Genomic DNA, 15418 nt, shown 5'->3' on the forward strand with positions numbered 1-15418 from the left:
TATCCACACTTGATCTTAGCCAAAAGGCCAGGAAGTGATTTTTGAAGGTATCATTCATACAAGAAAGAAAATGTTTGATCAACCTTCTATACAATAAATTAGTTTTCTACCATCCTCCAAAATTGACCATTGAGTCCTTTGTAGCATTATGAATTTAAAGATTTTTATTATGAGTTTAAGTTTTTTTTTTTTTGAGACCAAGTCTTGCCATATGATTCAGGCTGGCTTCTGTAGCCAAGGATGTCCTCAAACTCATGGTAATCCTCCTGTCTCAGCCTTCCGCATGCTGGGATTACACCACATTGGTCTGAGTTTAAGCATTTTGATATAATTCAATCCATTTCATTAGTCTTCTTATTGGTGTTCAAATTGTCCTATCATTGGTCTGTAGAGCCATTTCTGGTAACTCTTACATTCTCCTGATATATCTTGGTAATTAACTTGCAATAATTTCTGTTCCTTCTGGAGAGTTCAAAATGTTCCAGGCTTCCTTTGCCTCAGACTTGGGGTGAACATTTCTCTAAGGAGCCCTGGTAGTTTTTGGTGGCAAGTGGTATTTGGAGCTAGGTATTGTTAGAGCACTCATAGAACTCTCTAGGTTGCACGTTGTTTCTAGGAATTTTTACAGGCAGCACTAGAAAGCTTTTAAAAAATTACCTTGCATCATGAGCTCAGGTCCATGTTCAGGTTGCCAGAGCTTCAGTTTTCGTATTAAATAGCTGTGTGTGCTTCCTGTCACACAGGCAGCCTTGGTTCCTAGTGACAACAGCATAATTGCTCATTTTCTATAATACACACACAGCCTTCTCAGAATACCAAAACTATATATAATTACTACTCATGATATAGTTACTCAAATTTGTTAAATTGTTCTGTTTCAGTTTTTTTTTTTGTTTGTTTCTTAGATACATCACATAGTCAAATTTCTCTGTTAAAAATGATTCCTAATTGGTTATGTAACTAAATCAATAAGCCATTAATTTTGTTTAGTTTTGTTTTTGGATTTTAGGGGTTGCATTTATGAAGTTCAAAAAAAATTTTTTTTAATAATTAGGTAAAATACAAGTGGCTAGAAAAGTCAGATTTAGGAAACAAGATATTTAGACAAATCTGGCTTCTACCCTGTTTTCTTTTCTCTCTCTCTCTGAATCTCTACCACAGGAATCAGCAAGTGTTTTCTAGAGAGAGTCAGATAGGACGAATTGAGCTCCAATCTGAAAGTCTTAAATCTGAAACTCCCAAATCCGAAATTTTTTGAGTTTGTTGATATGACACTACAAGAGGAAAATCCCACACCACAAAGCTTTGTCTATGCACAAAGTTATTTAAAATATCATACAGAATGAACTTCAGGTTATGCGTATTCAGAATATATAAAATACAAATGAATTTCCTGTTTTGATTTGGGTACCATCCCCAAGATGTCTCATTACGTACACGCAAACATTCCAAAATCTTTAAAAATCCAAAATTCAAAACACTTGTGTTCTAGGCATTTTGGGTTAGGTAACTTCAACCTGCAGATATCTTGGGCTTTGGGGCCACAGGATCCCTGTGGCAGTACTCGCTCTGCTGCTGAAGCATGAAAGCCAGCTCAGCGTGTGAGTGAATGGGTGTGGTTGAGTTCCAGTGAAATTTTGCAACAACAGGAGGCAGAAAAACAGTTCGGGGGCAGGAGAGGATCCCTGGCCGTCTCTGCTCTCCGGTCCCCATGCTTGCTGTCCTAAGACAGTTCCAGCTCGAAACTCGCCTTGCTTCAGAGTGATTTGTGCCATCACTAGTCCACAGGCTGCATCTAAATGATCTTCCCCCCATTCTTATCTTACTTCATCTCTCTGCGCCACTCGGTAACACCCGGAACTCACCTCAAAACAGTCTCCCCGCAGGGTAACCCTCACTGGCTTCCTCCTATGCCACAGTCCTCTCATCTCTGTGTTTATTGCACAAAATGTTCTTAACATTCTTCTAGTGCAGTGAACATTAAATGCAGGCATTTCTCCAGTCTGTTTGAACCTTACTTCTCTTTCCATTCTAAATCCTAGGTCCCATAATCCATAACTATGAATTTATTTAACACTTCTATCCTAACTGTCAGACTGTTACTATCTGGGCCAAAGATGTGTAGCCCAGACATCTTTGAGTTTCTAATTATATATTTACAGTTTACTTGATATTCATTTTTGGATGTCTTGAAGACATCTCAAAATCAACCTGTTTAAAGCTTATAATTATTGCAGGCAAAACTTCTTTGTTTTCTCTAACTTAATAATGCTATTAACAACTCTGCTGTGTCAAAGGCTCAAAACCTGGTAGCCATCTGATCATCGCTGATCCATTACTCCAACAAGGCTTAGCTCCATTTGGGTCTCTGTGTCTCTAGCCTGTGCATCCGTGTGCACCCTGGGTTGGAGCACAGTTGTCTCTGGCCTGGTCTCAGCCATGCTGATAGCCTGTGACTCTGGTTTCCTTCCGCCCTTTCCAGCACTGACTGTGCACACGAGTGCAGTGCGGTGCTGCTTTCGCATGCCACACTGTGATTATGTCATAATGGCCCCGTCTAACATTATTAATTTTAAAATCTGTTCCTTTTAGCCAAGCATGGTTGCACACACCTATAACCTTAGCACTTAGGAGGCTGAGGCAGGGGGTTGCGAATTCAGGGCCAGCTTGGACCATATGGATAAATTTATCTCAAAACTTTAAAAAAACAAAGCAAAACAAACAAAACAGAAGTGCACTGTTTAATGTGGCCCGCGGCCTGCAGGGATAAGGCTCCCGCCCACCCTCTTACGGCTTCTCTGTAGCTAGTTGTGCTTCGGTTACACTCGCCTTCCTCCAGCTCCTCACGAGCACCCTGCTGCCTGTGCCTTGACTTCCCCAGCCAGGAGAGCTCTTCTCCCCTCAAGCCTCCTTCTCCAAGATGCCCCTCACCCCCGGCTCCTGCAGACACCTTCCGTACCTCTCTGCCAGCTGCTTCTCCCAATGAAACACTGTTGTAGCATCATAAGATCTATGGCAGTTGTAATTTTACATTTCTTTGTTTGATTTTTTACTTGTTGATGCTGTTTTTCTAATCAGACTTTAGGTTCCATAAAAGTAGGAGCTGTACCATACCATTTTCTTTTCTTTTCTTGTCTCATCATTATAACCATAGAATATAAAAAGTAATCCAATCAATATTGGTGTACTGAATGAACCAATGAACCAAACCACAACAAACATACACATAGTATTTTAGTTCGTAAGGCATTCTAGGCCCTGTACACCTTTGAGCAGAAGTTTTCAGACTCTACTAAAAGCTATGAATTTGCTCCTCAGGAAAACAAACATATACATGCATACAAAATTTGCCTAAAATTTTAGGATGTTCACACTACAAAACTGACATGGACAATAATTCATGTGGTAGTCGGGAGTTTATTATTGGAACAAATACCTGAATATTCTTTTTTTTTTTTTTTTCTTTTTTCTGGTACCGGGGATTGAACTCACGACCGCCTGCTTGCAAGGCAGGTGCTTATGCCGCTGAGCTAAATCCCCAGCCCCAAATATCTGAATATTCTAAGCATGGTAGCACACATGTGTAATCCCTAAACTTGGAAGGCTGAGATAGGAGGGTTACTGCCTGGGCTACATAGTGAATTCAAGGCCAGCCTAAAGTACATAGCAAGACCTTGTCTCAAAAAACCAGAACAAATAAACAAAAACTCTCAGATAATCATCTTAAAGAAGGAAAGATTTATTTTGACTCACAGTTTTAGGAACTTCAGTCCATAGTGAGTTGGCCTTGTTGCTTTGAGCTTTTGGTGAATCAGCACATCATGGTGGAAGCATCTGGTAGTGAAGCTGCTCACAGCAAAGAGAGATGGGAAGAGGCTGGACCATCACTCTGCCCTCTGCGCCCCCAACTCCAATGACCTATCTTATTTCCACTAGGCTCCGCCTCTTAAAGGTCCCTCCACCTTCCAGTAGCACCAAGCTGGAGACCAAACCTTTACCACGTGGGCTGGCGGAGCATTTCAAATTCATGTTCTATCAGTCTTTAACCTTCACTACCACCATTTTTGGCTTGCTTTTTTTGTTTTTGGTGCCAGGGATCAAACTCATGACTGCATGCTTGCAAGGCAGATGCTTATGCGCTGAGATAAATCCCCAGCCCCAGCACCACCATTTTTAATGACATTGCAGTATTCTACAGTCCAGTCTTTCAGTGCTTAAGATTCTCATTTGCTCTTGTTTTAAGTCTATTGTTTGGATTTATTCAATTAGTTTTATTTCAAAAACTATTTTTTAAGTTCTAAAAACTTTTTTGACTTCAAGTGTCAGAGTGTCAGAAAGGTGATCTTCCACAACAAGCCTGCTTTTCCTGAGCATTCGCCAGTGGTCCAGCTGAGCTGTCAAGAGGTCCAAGCAGTTTCCCTTCAGCTCCAGCTGAGTGAGCTGGGAGAGGTGGCCAATTTTTTTTCTGTGAGAGAGGTGATGATAGTTTTGTAAAAGGTATTTTTTTCCCTCTCCAAATTAATACTTTAAAAATTTGCTTCCATTACTACCTTGATTTTGCTTTGAATATTTTAAATATACCCACATTAAAGTCTCATTCTTGTACTGTGACTAGTTTTTTTGTTTTGTTTTTGTTTTTGTTTTTTTGAGACAAGATCTTGCTATATACCCCATGCTGGCTCTGAACGCATAGCAGTCCTCCTGTCTCAGCCTCCTGAGGGCTGGGATGGTACATGTGTGCCACCATGCCCAGTTGCCTCTAGTTCTTGAGGTGACAAACCTGTCTTTTGCCCCATTTGCTTCCCTCCCTCCTGGAGTCTGATTCGAAAGTTACTTTCCATGGAGATGATGTCTGTCCTAGGTTGGAGAACACAGTGAGCAGTCCGCAGACCATCTCCCTCTGTGGGAACCCCACTGGTTTCTCACTTCCTCACCAGCTTAATGTTCTGTAGTATTTAGTGCTCTCTAACATGCAGGGAACTTTAGTGTGGACCTGGTACCCATCTGAGGTGCAGGCCTGTGCCGGGGTCTCCCCAGGCCTCCCTCTCTCATGCGCCCCATTGTCCTGCTCTTCTCCCTGAGGTCTGCAGGCAGACATCTGACCTGCTCGCTCTCCTGAGTTCCAGCTCCCCTGCACTATTCTAGCTTGTGTTGCTTTCTTATTTCTATAACTTGTACATTTCTTTTTTCATTACTTTTTTCTTTTTGAAAAGACGATGCTTTATACACTGTGGTTGTTCTATTCTACAGCATTTGTATATATTTGAAATTAGTGCATACTTTCCCTTCTCAGCTCTGTCTCTACTGCTTTCTAGGAAGATTTACTAGATTTTGTAAACAGACCATAACTTAAGTTATATATTTAGCTTGTTTCCCCTGACATTTGCTACATAAACATGCACATGAGGAACATCTTCCATCTAAACCCTTAGGCATGTCTTTAAACTCCTGGAAGATGAAGGGCTGTGTCCAAAGGGCCACTCCTCTACCGCTGGAACTTGTCACCCCACTGACTTGCCCCTCCCCTCCACACCGCTCAGGACTTGCACAGACCCACGTGGCTTCAGTTGTGCATCCTCTGCTGACCCTCAGGTCATCTCCTTGACCAGACCCATTAAAACAGGCATTGGGGGCTGAGCCTGGCCCGTCAACTGCCCGGGGGATCTGCACGGGCTGTGGAGTGTTTGTAAAAGCCACTAGACAAGATTAAGAGGTGCTACCCAGGCAACTAGAAAACAGGGGCCTCTGCCAAACCACTCACTCCCTGCAGGCCACCGCTCCGAGCTGTTCTCCCAGCCATGTTCGTCACGATTTTGGCAGCTTCTTTCCAGTGTTATCAGGAATTTAAGAGCCGAGAGTTAGATTCCAGCACATATTACCAATGGAAAGTACAAACTGTACATTCAGTTACACACTGCCAAGCATCGTCATGAATTATTTAACTGAAACTATCCCTGTCACAAAATAAATGAGCAAAGCACATTTTGTTCATTTTCTCCTTCCGTGTTGTTATTTCTCTTTACAGATTTCTTACTTTGCGGTATTAACTAAAATGTGATGAGCCGTAACGTCATTCCTGCGAACTGCCCTACTTCTGCGGCTTGTCTCTTGATTGTTTTTTAAACGTAACTGAAGCGTTTTCTTTTCTTCTTAAGATTCATTATATTTGACTGTGTCCTTGTGGCACTGCAGGCTATAAATCAATATAAAATGTGTGTAATTTGAGGGTTGCTTTTAAAAGCAGCTCATATTCAGTTTTTTTCTTTGGCTCCACCGGGGTAGAGTGTTAGATTCCGTAAGGCGGGAAGCGGGTAGGAAGGAAAATTCTAAAGATACTGAGACCCTTTTGTGGAAAGGTAGGCTGGGGACATTTCTGTTTCACATCCTGTTTTACTCATCTGTTTTACAATTCCAAAGTCAGTGAGAACACATTTTATCTCAAGGTCTAGCAAAATGAATCTGAAGGCAGCTAGACAAGCGTGGGGACAGTACTGCATTGGTGACTGGCTGCTCTTGGTGTTGTCACGGTCTGATCCAGTTTGAATGTTAATCTGTAAGGCAAGTTCATAGGTAGCATGGGTTTATCATCTATTCAGGAAGATAACCAAGTGACACTTTGGTTTGTAGATACTATTTGCTGCTAGCACCTGCACACCTCCATGCTGTGCCTTCCTGCTTACGTACACACACACACACACACACACACACACACACCACTTTTCTCAGACTGACACAGTCATTTTATTTGTTTGGTTTTTGTCTTTTTGAGATAGGGTCTTGCTATGAAGTTCAGGCTGGCCTTAAACTCACTTTGTAGCCCAGGCTGGCCTCAAACTCACAGTGATCCTTTCTGCCTCAGCCTCTCAGATGCTGGAATCACAGGCGTGAGCCACCATGCCTGGCTCACAGTCATTTTGAAGCACTCTGCTTTGCTTCTGAGTAAAAAGGCTACATAGACAGAGGCTGAGCAGGAGGATTACATGGTTGAATTCAGCCTCGGCAACTAAGTTAGATATTGTTTCAAAATCAAAACTAAAGGGCTGGGGCTGTAGTTTAGTTATGAAGTTCCTGAGTTCACACACATATACATGAACACATACAAACACATGAACAGTGACTTAAGACAGGCTTTAGGAGAGTAAGTACACACAAAATATACTAACAATACTGTGGAACTGAATCAGAGACTTTCTACTTTTAAAATATCTTGTTTTGCAATAGTGTCTAACGTACAGGAAAGTTGCCAGCACAGTACAGCAGTGGGGCGTGGTGGACATGCCTGTAATTCCAGCATTTGGGAGGCTGAGGCAGGAGGGTCGCTGCAAATTTGATGCCTTCCTGGGCTACAAAATGAGTTCAAGGCCAGTCTGAAATACAGAGCAAAACTCTGTCTTAGACCAAAAAAAAAAAAGCATAGTACAAATGATTCCTTCCTTCCACCTCGATTCCTCTGTGAGGTCATTTACCATGCAGTTGGTAACATCTTACCAGTGTTGCCTTATTGTTCTGAATCATGAGAGAGTAAGCTGCCAGCATGGTGCTCCTTAACAGTAAGCAGGTCAGTGTGTTTCCCAGCAAAAAGGACCCTGCTGCAGGACCCGATCAGCTGCCACCCTGTTGCTACCCTCAGTCCCTACTGCTCCCGCAATGTCCTGCATGGTCCAGGCCAGGATCACCTATTATTCTCGGATTTCATATCCTTCCATAATTACTCACTTTTCCCTTGTCTTGTATTACTTTAAACTTCCCAAGAGGCAGCTCCTCTGATGACCCTTAGTTTCTACTCTACTTATCCCTGGCTGAGAGAACCCTATCCACCAGGAACCAGCAGTTCTGATTCTGACCTGTACCTGTTATCCAATAGAAGGAGTGACTGGCATTTCAGAGTGGCCCACCGGGATAGCAAAAGTAGCAATAAATGAGTCACAAGATATAGTGCATCAATGAAGCTCTACAGGGGAAGAGATTTATTCTTGTATCAGAGGTTGCCACGTAAGAAGGGCAAAGAACTAGATTTCTTCCAACAGTAATAATCTTTTTTTTTTCTTTTTTTGTCTTTTTCCTTTTTATCGGTACCAGGGATCAAACTCACGACTGCCTGCTTGCAAGGCAGGCGCTTATGCCGCTGAGCTAAATCTCCAGCCCCAACAGTAATAATCTTTTAAAAAAGAAAGTTAAAACAATCTAAGTGAATACAACTTTGTTTTGAATTTCAACTCTGATAAAAGTCTTGAGTTCCTGTGCAAATAAATGTCAGAGTCTCTCAATTTTATAATTCTTTCAGTTCTATAATTTGCACAGTAAAAACCTAGGATATGAGCTTTTGAACACTGGTTTCTCCTTAGCAGATGATAGAAAGGATTTCATAATTATTTTTCTGTCATACATTTATTCAACATTTACTGAGTGCCTGCTGTGTGCGTGTATTGTCTCCTGGCATGTAAAAGGGTTACATGACACACACACAGGGTTGCACATAATGCACCAATACATAGAATTCATTGAGAGGACCCTTATGAACGGAGCAGTATTCAGGAGATGGCTGCACAGACCTCAATCAATACGGGAATGTGAGCAGAGAAAGGCGCTGTACCCATAACCTTCTATATGGCTGTGGCGTGTGGAAGAGGAGCAGGGCTAGGTTAGGGTTAGTGGTCGTGGTGGCTCCTTAGTACAGCAGCTGCCCTGTTGGACAGGAATGTTGGGTCTCATTGGCTGTTCTTCTGTTGAGCTAAACCAGATCTGCCAGGAGAGCGCTCTGCAAAGCCTGTGCCAAGGGGTATCTGGCCAGGTCTCTTCTCCACCCAACCCCTGGAACATGAGGCTTGCTGAATGTAATTCTTTGTGTTTTCTGTACCTGGCACTGAATTCTAAGCATGATTTTGTTCTCAAGTGGTGTCAGTGAAATCTCATGTAGGTGGGCCAAGCTGAGAACAGCCAACACTGAGAAAGTGATGGAAGGCAGGGCTGGGGGTGCACAGTCCGTATCTGTGCAGGAAAGGAGGTTTTTGTACCCCTCTTCAACCTCACTGACTCTACCTCCTTGCCCATTAGTCATGGCCCATTGTCTCCCCACCAGGATGAACCAGACTGCGTTTTAGAATCTAAGCTCCCCAGGAATGTTAGGGTTACTGTTTTACAATTGTGCGTGACCTCCAAGGAGAGAAGAGACAAAGTCGGTGTCCACATTCATGCCTGCCTAGTGCCTTCAGTCAGAACATGGCCAACTACCTGTCCACAGAGGAGGTCAAGCCAGTCCTGAAAAAGAACAGAGGGATTTCCGTGCCTTTTTAGATGAGCTCTACTTGAGAACATGGTGACAGCTACCACCCCTCCACAAATTCTCTTCTTCACTATTCACCAATTCCTAGATGCCAAAGTAGTTCTACCATAGAAGAGGGAGGATATACAACCTTCCAATAATTGGGCACACTTGGAACACCTAGACTTACAGAGGTCTTCAAGTCTGGCATAGTTTATAAATCATACAGGCTTTGTGGGTAAGAGTCTCACCCAGTAATCCGATTGCATTCTTTTTTTTTTTTTATCGGTACCAGGGATCGAACTCATGACCGCCTGCTTGCAAGGCAGGTGCTTATGCCGCTGAGCTAAATCCCCAGCCCCCGATTGCATTCTTTATGGTGGTTGAATTCATCTGAGCATCACCTTGTAGTTCACTGATTTTTTTTTAATGCAAGCTTTTTTCTTTCATTTTATATAAACATGAAGACTAAGTGTAAAGTTTGAGCTCACATACATTAGGATATCACATCAGATTCAGAAGGAGGTATCCTAATATTTCAAGCCTGCCTGGTGTCAGGGGCATAATCCTACTTTTACAAGTTCACTGACAATTAGTCTGTTTAGGTAAATCTTTGTCTCAAGACAGTACACTCTGGCTAGCGGTGCCATGGAGGCTCCAGTGCTGTGGATTGTCAGCAGTTTTCATCATGCTCAGCTGGATTTGCCTGTCTTCATGTTTTTAAATTATGAGGATTGAAACTGATGCTCCAGTTTAAGCCGGCAGTTTGGGTAAAGTAGTGGTCAAGACTATCTTTGGTTCTAATGGGTGCTTAGCAACCTATTGAGAAAGGAGGCTAAGGTCTTTTTGTTCTTTATTAGAAATGCCATTTTCATTTTACATGAAACCAGAAGAGCTGGGTGTGATGGCACATACTTGTAATCCCAGCACTCGGGAAGCTGAGGCAGGAGGATCACTAAGAATTCAAGGCCAGCCTGGGCTACAGAGCAAGACCCTGTCTCAGAGAGAGAGAGAGAGAGAGAGAGAGAGAGAGAGAGAGAGAGAGAGAGAGAGAGAAGAGAGAGAGAGAGACAGGGGGAGAGAGAGAGACAGAGAGACAGAGAGACAGAGAGACAGAGAGAGACAAAGAGAGAGCGCACGCGAGAGAGAGGAGAAAAACTAGAAAACCCATAGTATGATGAGATCTGTTCAGCCATGCCTTTTCTAAGTTCATGCCCACTGGGACTCAGGAACACTGGACAGCAGTAGCCACCTGCCAGAGGAAGAAAGTTCTGTGGTCTCAAAGGACTGACATAAAGTGAGTTTTGGTAGAACTTGAGCCAATGTCCAGGCAGCTGTGGGACTGGCCGTACGGGTCCGGGGTGAAGGAATGAAAGGCTCCAGGGCAAATCTGGATTCACTGCCGCCTTCTTACCCGGCAGGTGTTACTCAGGCGTGACCACCTGTTTGATGGTTTGGGACTACAAAAGATATTTATCCTAAAGATAAAGAGGATAGTCTGGTGTTAAGGTTTACTTATTTGTGTAGTTATTTTAGTTGGTGCAGATTAACTGTGCCTTTTTTGGATGGTCTATGAAATGCCTGTTGGTTCTGACCATGGGTGACCTTGGGTTCTGTGCCCTTCAAGATCCACCCATGCTTTTGGCAAGTGATGCAGTATGGGAAACAGCCTTGAAGGGTGTTGTTATGAAAAGGCTATTTCCTTTCAGAACTGTTGAAGTTTTAAAGGAGAAGATGGTATCATATAGTAGGTTTTAAATTTTTCCTTGTTGTTTAGTGACTCATACTGAAATATTTACTGATGAGACAATTTAAGGTTTGGAATCTGCTTTAAAATGACAACCAGGTATGGGAAGAAGAGGCGGCGGAGGAGGAAGAAGGTGGGATGGTAGAAACCAGAATAGTTACAAGTTGATAAATATTGAAATCAAATCAGGGCCTGGTAAGGCACGCCTGTAATCCCAGCACTTGAGAGGTTGAGGCAGGAGGATCCCCAAAAATTCAAGGCCAGCTTGGGCTACACAGTGAATTCCAAGCCAACCTGAATTACACAGACTATGTCTCAAAAAGGTCCCCAAAACTGAAATAAATTTATGAGGTCATAATGGTACCATAAACACTAAAATGCAAATGAAAGACACTTTCAGATAAAGGCAGCTGACTAAATTCATTGTTAGAAAACTTGCACAAAAGAAATACTAAGGAAAGTTTTTTAGGCTAAGGGAACTGATGCTAGATGGAAACTTAGATTTATAAACAGGAATAAAGAACATAGGAAATGGTAAATGAATGTGTGGGGGAAAGTAACTTGTGAATTATTTTAAAATCGTCTGACTCTAAAACAAAACAGTGTATCGTGATGTATACAACATATGTAGATATAAGCCAGGCATGGTGGCAGGCACCTAAAATCCCAGTTCCTGGGAAGGTTGAGGCAGGAGAACCAGAAGCTGGAGGCCAGCCTGGAAGCTTAGCAAGTCTTAAAATACAGTGAAAATGCCTGGCATGCAGCTCAGCACCGGAGTGCCTGCCTAGCAGGCTTGAGGTCCCTGGTCCGTCCCGACCACAAAACAGAAACAGAAACCGTATAACTATGTAGATGTAGTCAGATAAAAGTACATTTTTTTGGTAACTGACTGTTAGCACTCTGAAACATATTTCTGTGTCTTCCTTTTTTAGGTTCGTCCAAGACTGGTTTTCAGAAAAGAAGCCAATGGCCAGAGTGGATTTCTCTACTGTGCTACCACGCCGCATTTCTCTGTATATCTTCTCCTTCCTGAATCCCAAAGATTTGTGTGCAGCCGCCCAAGTCAGCTGGCCCTGGAGGTTTCTCACTGAACAGGTTGGTGGTGATTGTCACTGCCTGAGGGCAGGCCACAGAGGCAGTGGTGACCTGCAGGAAGGAGGGGGGTGCTCTCTTCCCGGAAGACAGAGGGCCGTAAGTCCCTCCTAAGTGAAAACATGTGGGTAAGTGAAATATACTGATTCATTTTTCAGTTACGGAGATATACACTATTCCAGTGATTCCTGATACCGGGTACATTCCTGCAAATCCTGGCTGTTCAGGAGGCTGAGACAGGATGCCTGCAAGTCAAAGTCCCGCCTGAGTAATTTAGTGATTTGGCGAAACCCTGTCTCAAATAAAAGTAAATAAATAAAAAGTTTGATTTAGCTCAGTGTAAAGGCCCTAGGTTCAATCCTCATATCAATCCCCAGTACCAGAAAAAGAGAGAGACAGAGAGAGAGAGAAGGAAGGGAATGAGAGAGGGAGGAAGGGCCCGCAGTGCAGCGGGCGGGGTGGGGATCCTGCAATTTTTTAGAAAACATTCATCTTGATTAATCTGCTGTTGTTCATGAGAATGACTTAAGCTTCAGGATTTCTAGGACCTTCTGGTCGCTGACGACTCGGCCTGGAAGGCTGCCTGCCCTGCCCGCAGGTCCTGGTCCAGTTTGGCTGACTGCGAGTGGGAGTGAGGGAGCTTAGAGCTGGGACCCCGCTGCAGTTCGGAGCCCTTGGCCAGCAGCTCCAAGCCTGCATCTTCGTGAATTCTGCCTCTGCCCCAGTGGTCTCTTCCTTTGCTTTTCAAAGCTTTAATCCGGTGTAATGCTAGGCATTTTTAGATGCAAGGCCATCATCTGCATTTTAGATCACACATAATTTCCGGATGGGCAGTGCAGAGATTCGGGTCTCAGGGACCACGGCTGTGGGCTGAGGTGCTCGCAAGGATGGATGGACTGACTGATTCATTTTGTCTTTTTACTTTTAACTTTTCTGTGTCTTTATATGTAAAGTATGTCTTCTACAGGGAATATGCTATGGTAATTTCTTTTTTTTTTTTAACATTTTTGCCACATTTCTTCTTCTTCTTTTTTTTTTTTTTTCTTTAATCAGTACCAAGGCTCGAACTCACTACCACACACTTGCAAGGCAGATTCTCATGCCGCTGAGCTAAATCCCCGGCCCCATTTTTGCCACTTTTGAATTTTGTTTTGCACTGGGACCTCGCACTTGCCAGGCAGGTGCTGGCCACTGAGCTATATCCCAGGCCCGTCTTGGGGCCATCCATGGTCACTGACTCTAACCTGTGCTGCTTTTTCTAGACCACAAAATCCAAGAATGCTCAAGTCCTATAGTGACTATATATAAAGAAACACACACACATGCATTTAATACATATGTATTACCCAATCATGCGTATTTCACAAAAGTTGATTACTATTGTTTTGTTTTTGACCAGGGATCGAACTCATGACCTCGAGCTTGCTAGGCAGCGGCTTATGCCACTAAGCTAAACCCCCAGCCCGATTACTATTTTTTATACAGTTGATATTTATTATGTGTAACCACATATTTATATTTTCCTGTTGCTTTTCTTACTGTCTTGCATGTCTGAGTTTCGCTTTGCGATCGTTTCTCTGAGTTCTCTTTAATATTTCTTTTAGTACAGGTCTGCTGCTGATGAATTCTTTCAGTTACAGTTTGTCTAAAAAGATTTTTATTTGACCTTCACATTTGAAGGGTATTCTCACTGGGAATCTGAATTCCGAGTTGGTAGTTAAGAACTTTGAAAATATTCCATTGTCTTGGGCTTCCACCGTTCTTTTCTAGGTAGTCACAAGTTTTGTTACTGCTCCTGTCTCTAGCAGCTTTTCAGACCTTTTCTCTGCCTTTAGTTTTTTAGCAACTTTATTATCATCATGTACGTTGGTGAACATGTGTGTTTGTACATGTATGTTTATCCTGTTTTGTGTTTTTGCAGTGCTATTTTTAAGCTAAAATTTAACATCACTCATCAGTTTTGAGCAATTTTCAGATATTATTGGTTTAAATGGCTCCTTCTCTATTCACGTTCTTTTTCTCTGGGATTCCAGTACTTATTAGACTACTTTATTCTATCGCCTAAGTTCCATCTTTTTTGTATATGGGGTTTCAATCTTTTTAGCTTTAAATGTTTCAGTCTGGATTTTTCTTTTTCTTTTCTTTTTTTTTTTTGCTCCTGTTTATCACTTATTTTGCTGTATTCTAATCTCCTCTTAAACCAAGTCATTGAACTTCAAATTTCAGTTTTATTTTTATATATTTTTCAAATTTTATTTTTCAACTTTAAAATTTGGATGTGTGGCTGGATTTGGTGGTGCACACCTGTAACTCCAGCAATTGAGAGGCTGAGGCAAAAGGGTTGCTATGAGGTTTTATTTATTTATTTTTTAATTTTGAAAGTATACAACAGAACAAGTCAGAATAAAGCCAACTAAGATCGTACAGTGAAATTGGTACAGAACTTCACAGCAGGTTACCGGGATAACAGTAATAGGTATCACAGTATATTTTGGTATCTTCATAATAGTTGTTCTTTCAATCACATATATCAAAGTGAGATGAAATATAGAACTCTATAGAACTTATCAAAACAGGATATTGAATAGAGCAGTACCATTAATCAGAAAAGAGCAAAACAGTAATAAAAATATTTGCCTTCAAAGAAATGGTAGAAGGAAGTCCCCCTTATTTGCTATGTTCAGTCTCCCAGGAGATGCTCAGATTTCTGGTTCCCACATGCTAATGGGCGGGGAGGAGGAGGGGAAGGAGGAAAGGGGAAGTGGGATAATTGACTCTAGGCCATGTAGCAGTAGGTTCACTATTGCTAAGCAAGGAGGCAGGATGGTCATTTGTTTTCACAGCGTCCTCAGTTCCAACATGGCGCGGAGCTCAGGAGATATTGCTGGTTCTCCCCCTGGAAGGGCTGCAGTCTGCCACCCCACCTCTGCTTACCAGGGAGGGGAGGTGCTGGCTTGGCTTCCCAGAGTCTTAAGTTCCAACACAGCGTGGATCTCAGGAAACACTGCTGGTTCTCCCCCTGGAAGGGCTGCAGTGGGCCACACTGCCGCTGCTTACCAGGGAGGGAAAAGGGTTGCTATGAGTTTGAGGCCAGCCTGCACTAGATAGCCAGACTCTGACTCAAAAAAAAAAAAAAAAAAACCAAAAAAAAACAAAGTTATTTTGCCTCTTTTTGCTAAAATTTTCTACTTGGTCATGTATGTTCCTTTTCTTTTTTTAGTACTGGGAATTGAACTCAGGCCCTTCAGCACCCTTTCATTCATTTACTTCTTTTGACAAGGTTTCTACTAAGTGGAGAAGTTGCCCCCAAGCTTGGT

General features: G+C 42.5%; 1 protein-coding gene across 1 annotated transcript in view; it reads left to right on the plus strand.

Moving 5' to 3' along the window:
• Positions 1-15418, plus strand: part of Ect2l (epithelial cell transforming 2 like) — a 91819-nt gene that overhangs the window by 30051 nt on the left and 46350 nt on the right. The window contains exon 4 of the mRNA XM_063233378.1: positions 11942-12104. Within this exon, the coding sequence (XP_063089448.1) occupies positions 11942-12104 (163 nt within the window). The remainder of the gene's footprint in view (positions 1-11941; positions 12105-15418) is intronic.

This window comes from Cavia porcellus, unplaced genomic scaffold (assembly GCF_034190915.1).
Source record: "Cavia porcellus strain 051 isolate PalLab524CR breed Dunkin Hartley unplaced genomic scaffold, mCavPor4.1 scaffold_22, whole genome shotgun sequence".
Lineage (NCBI taxonomy): Eukaryota > Metazoa > Chordata > Mammalia > Rodentia > Caviidae > Cavia > Cavia porcellus.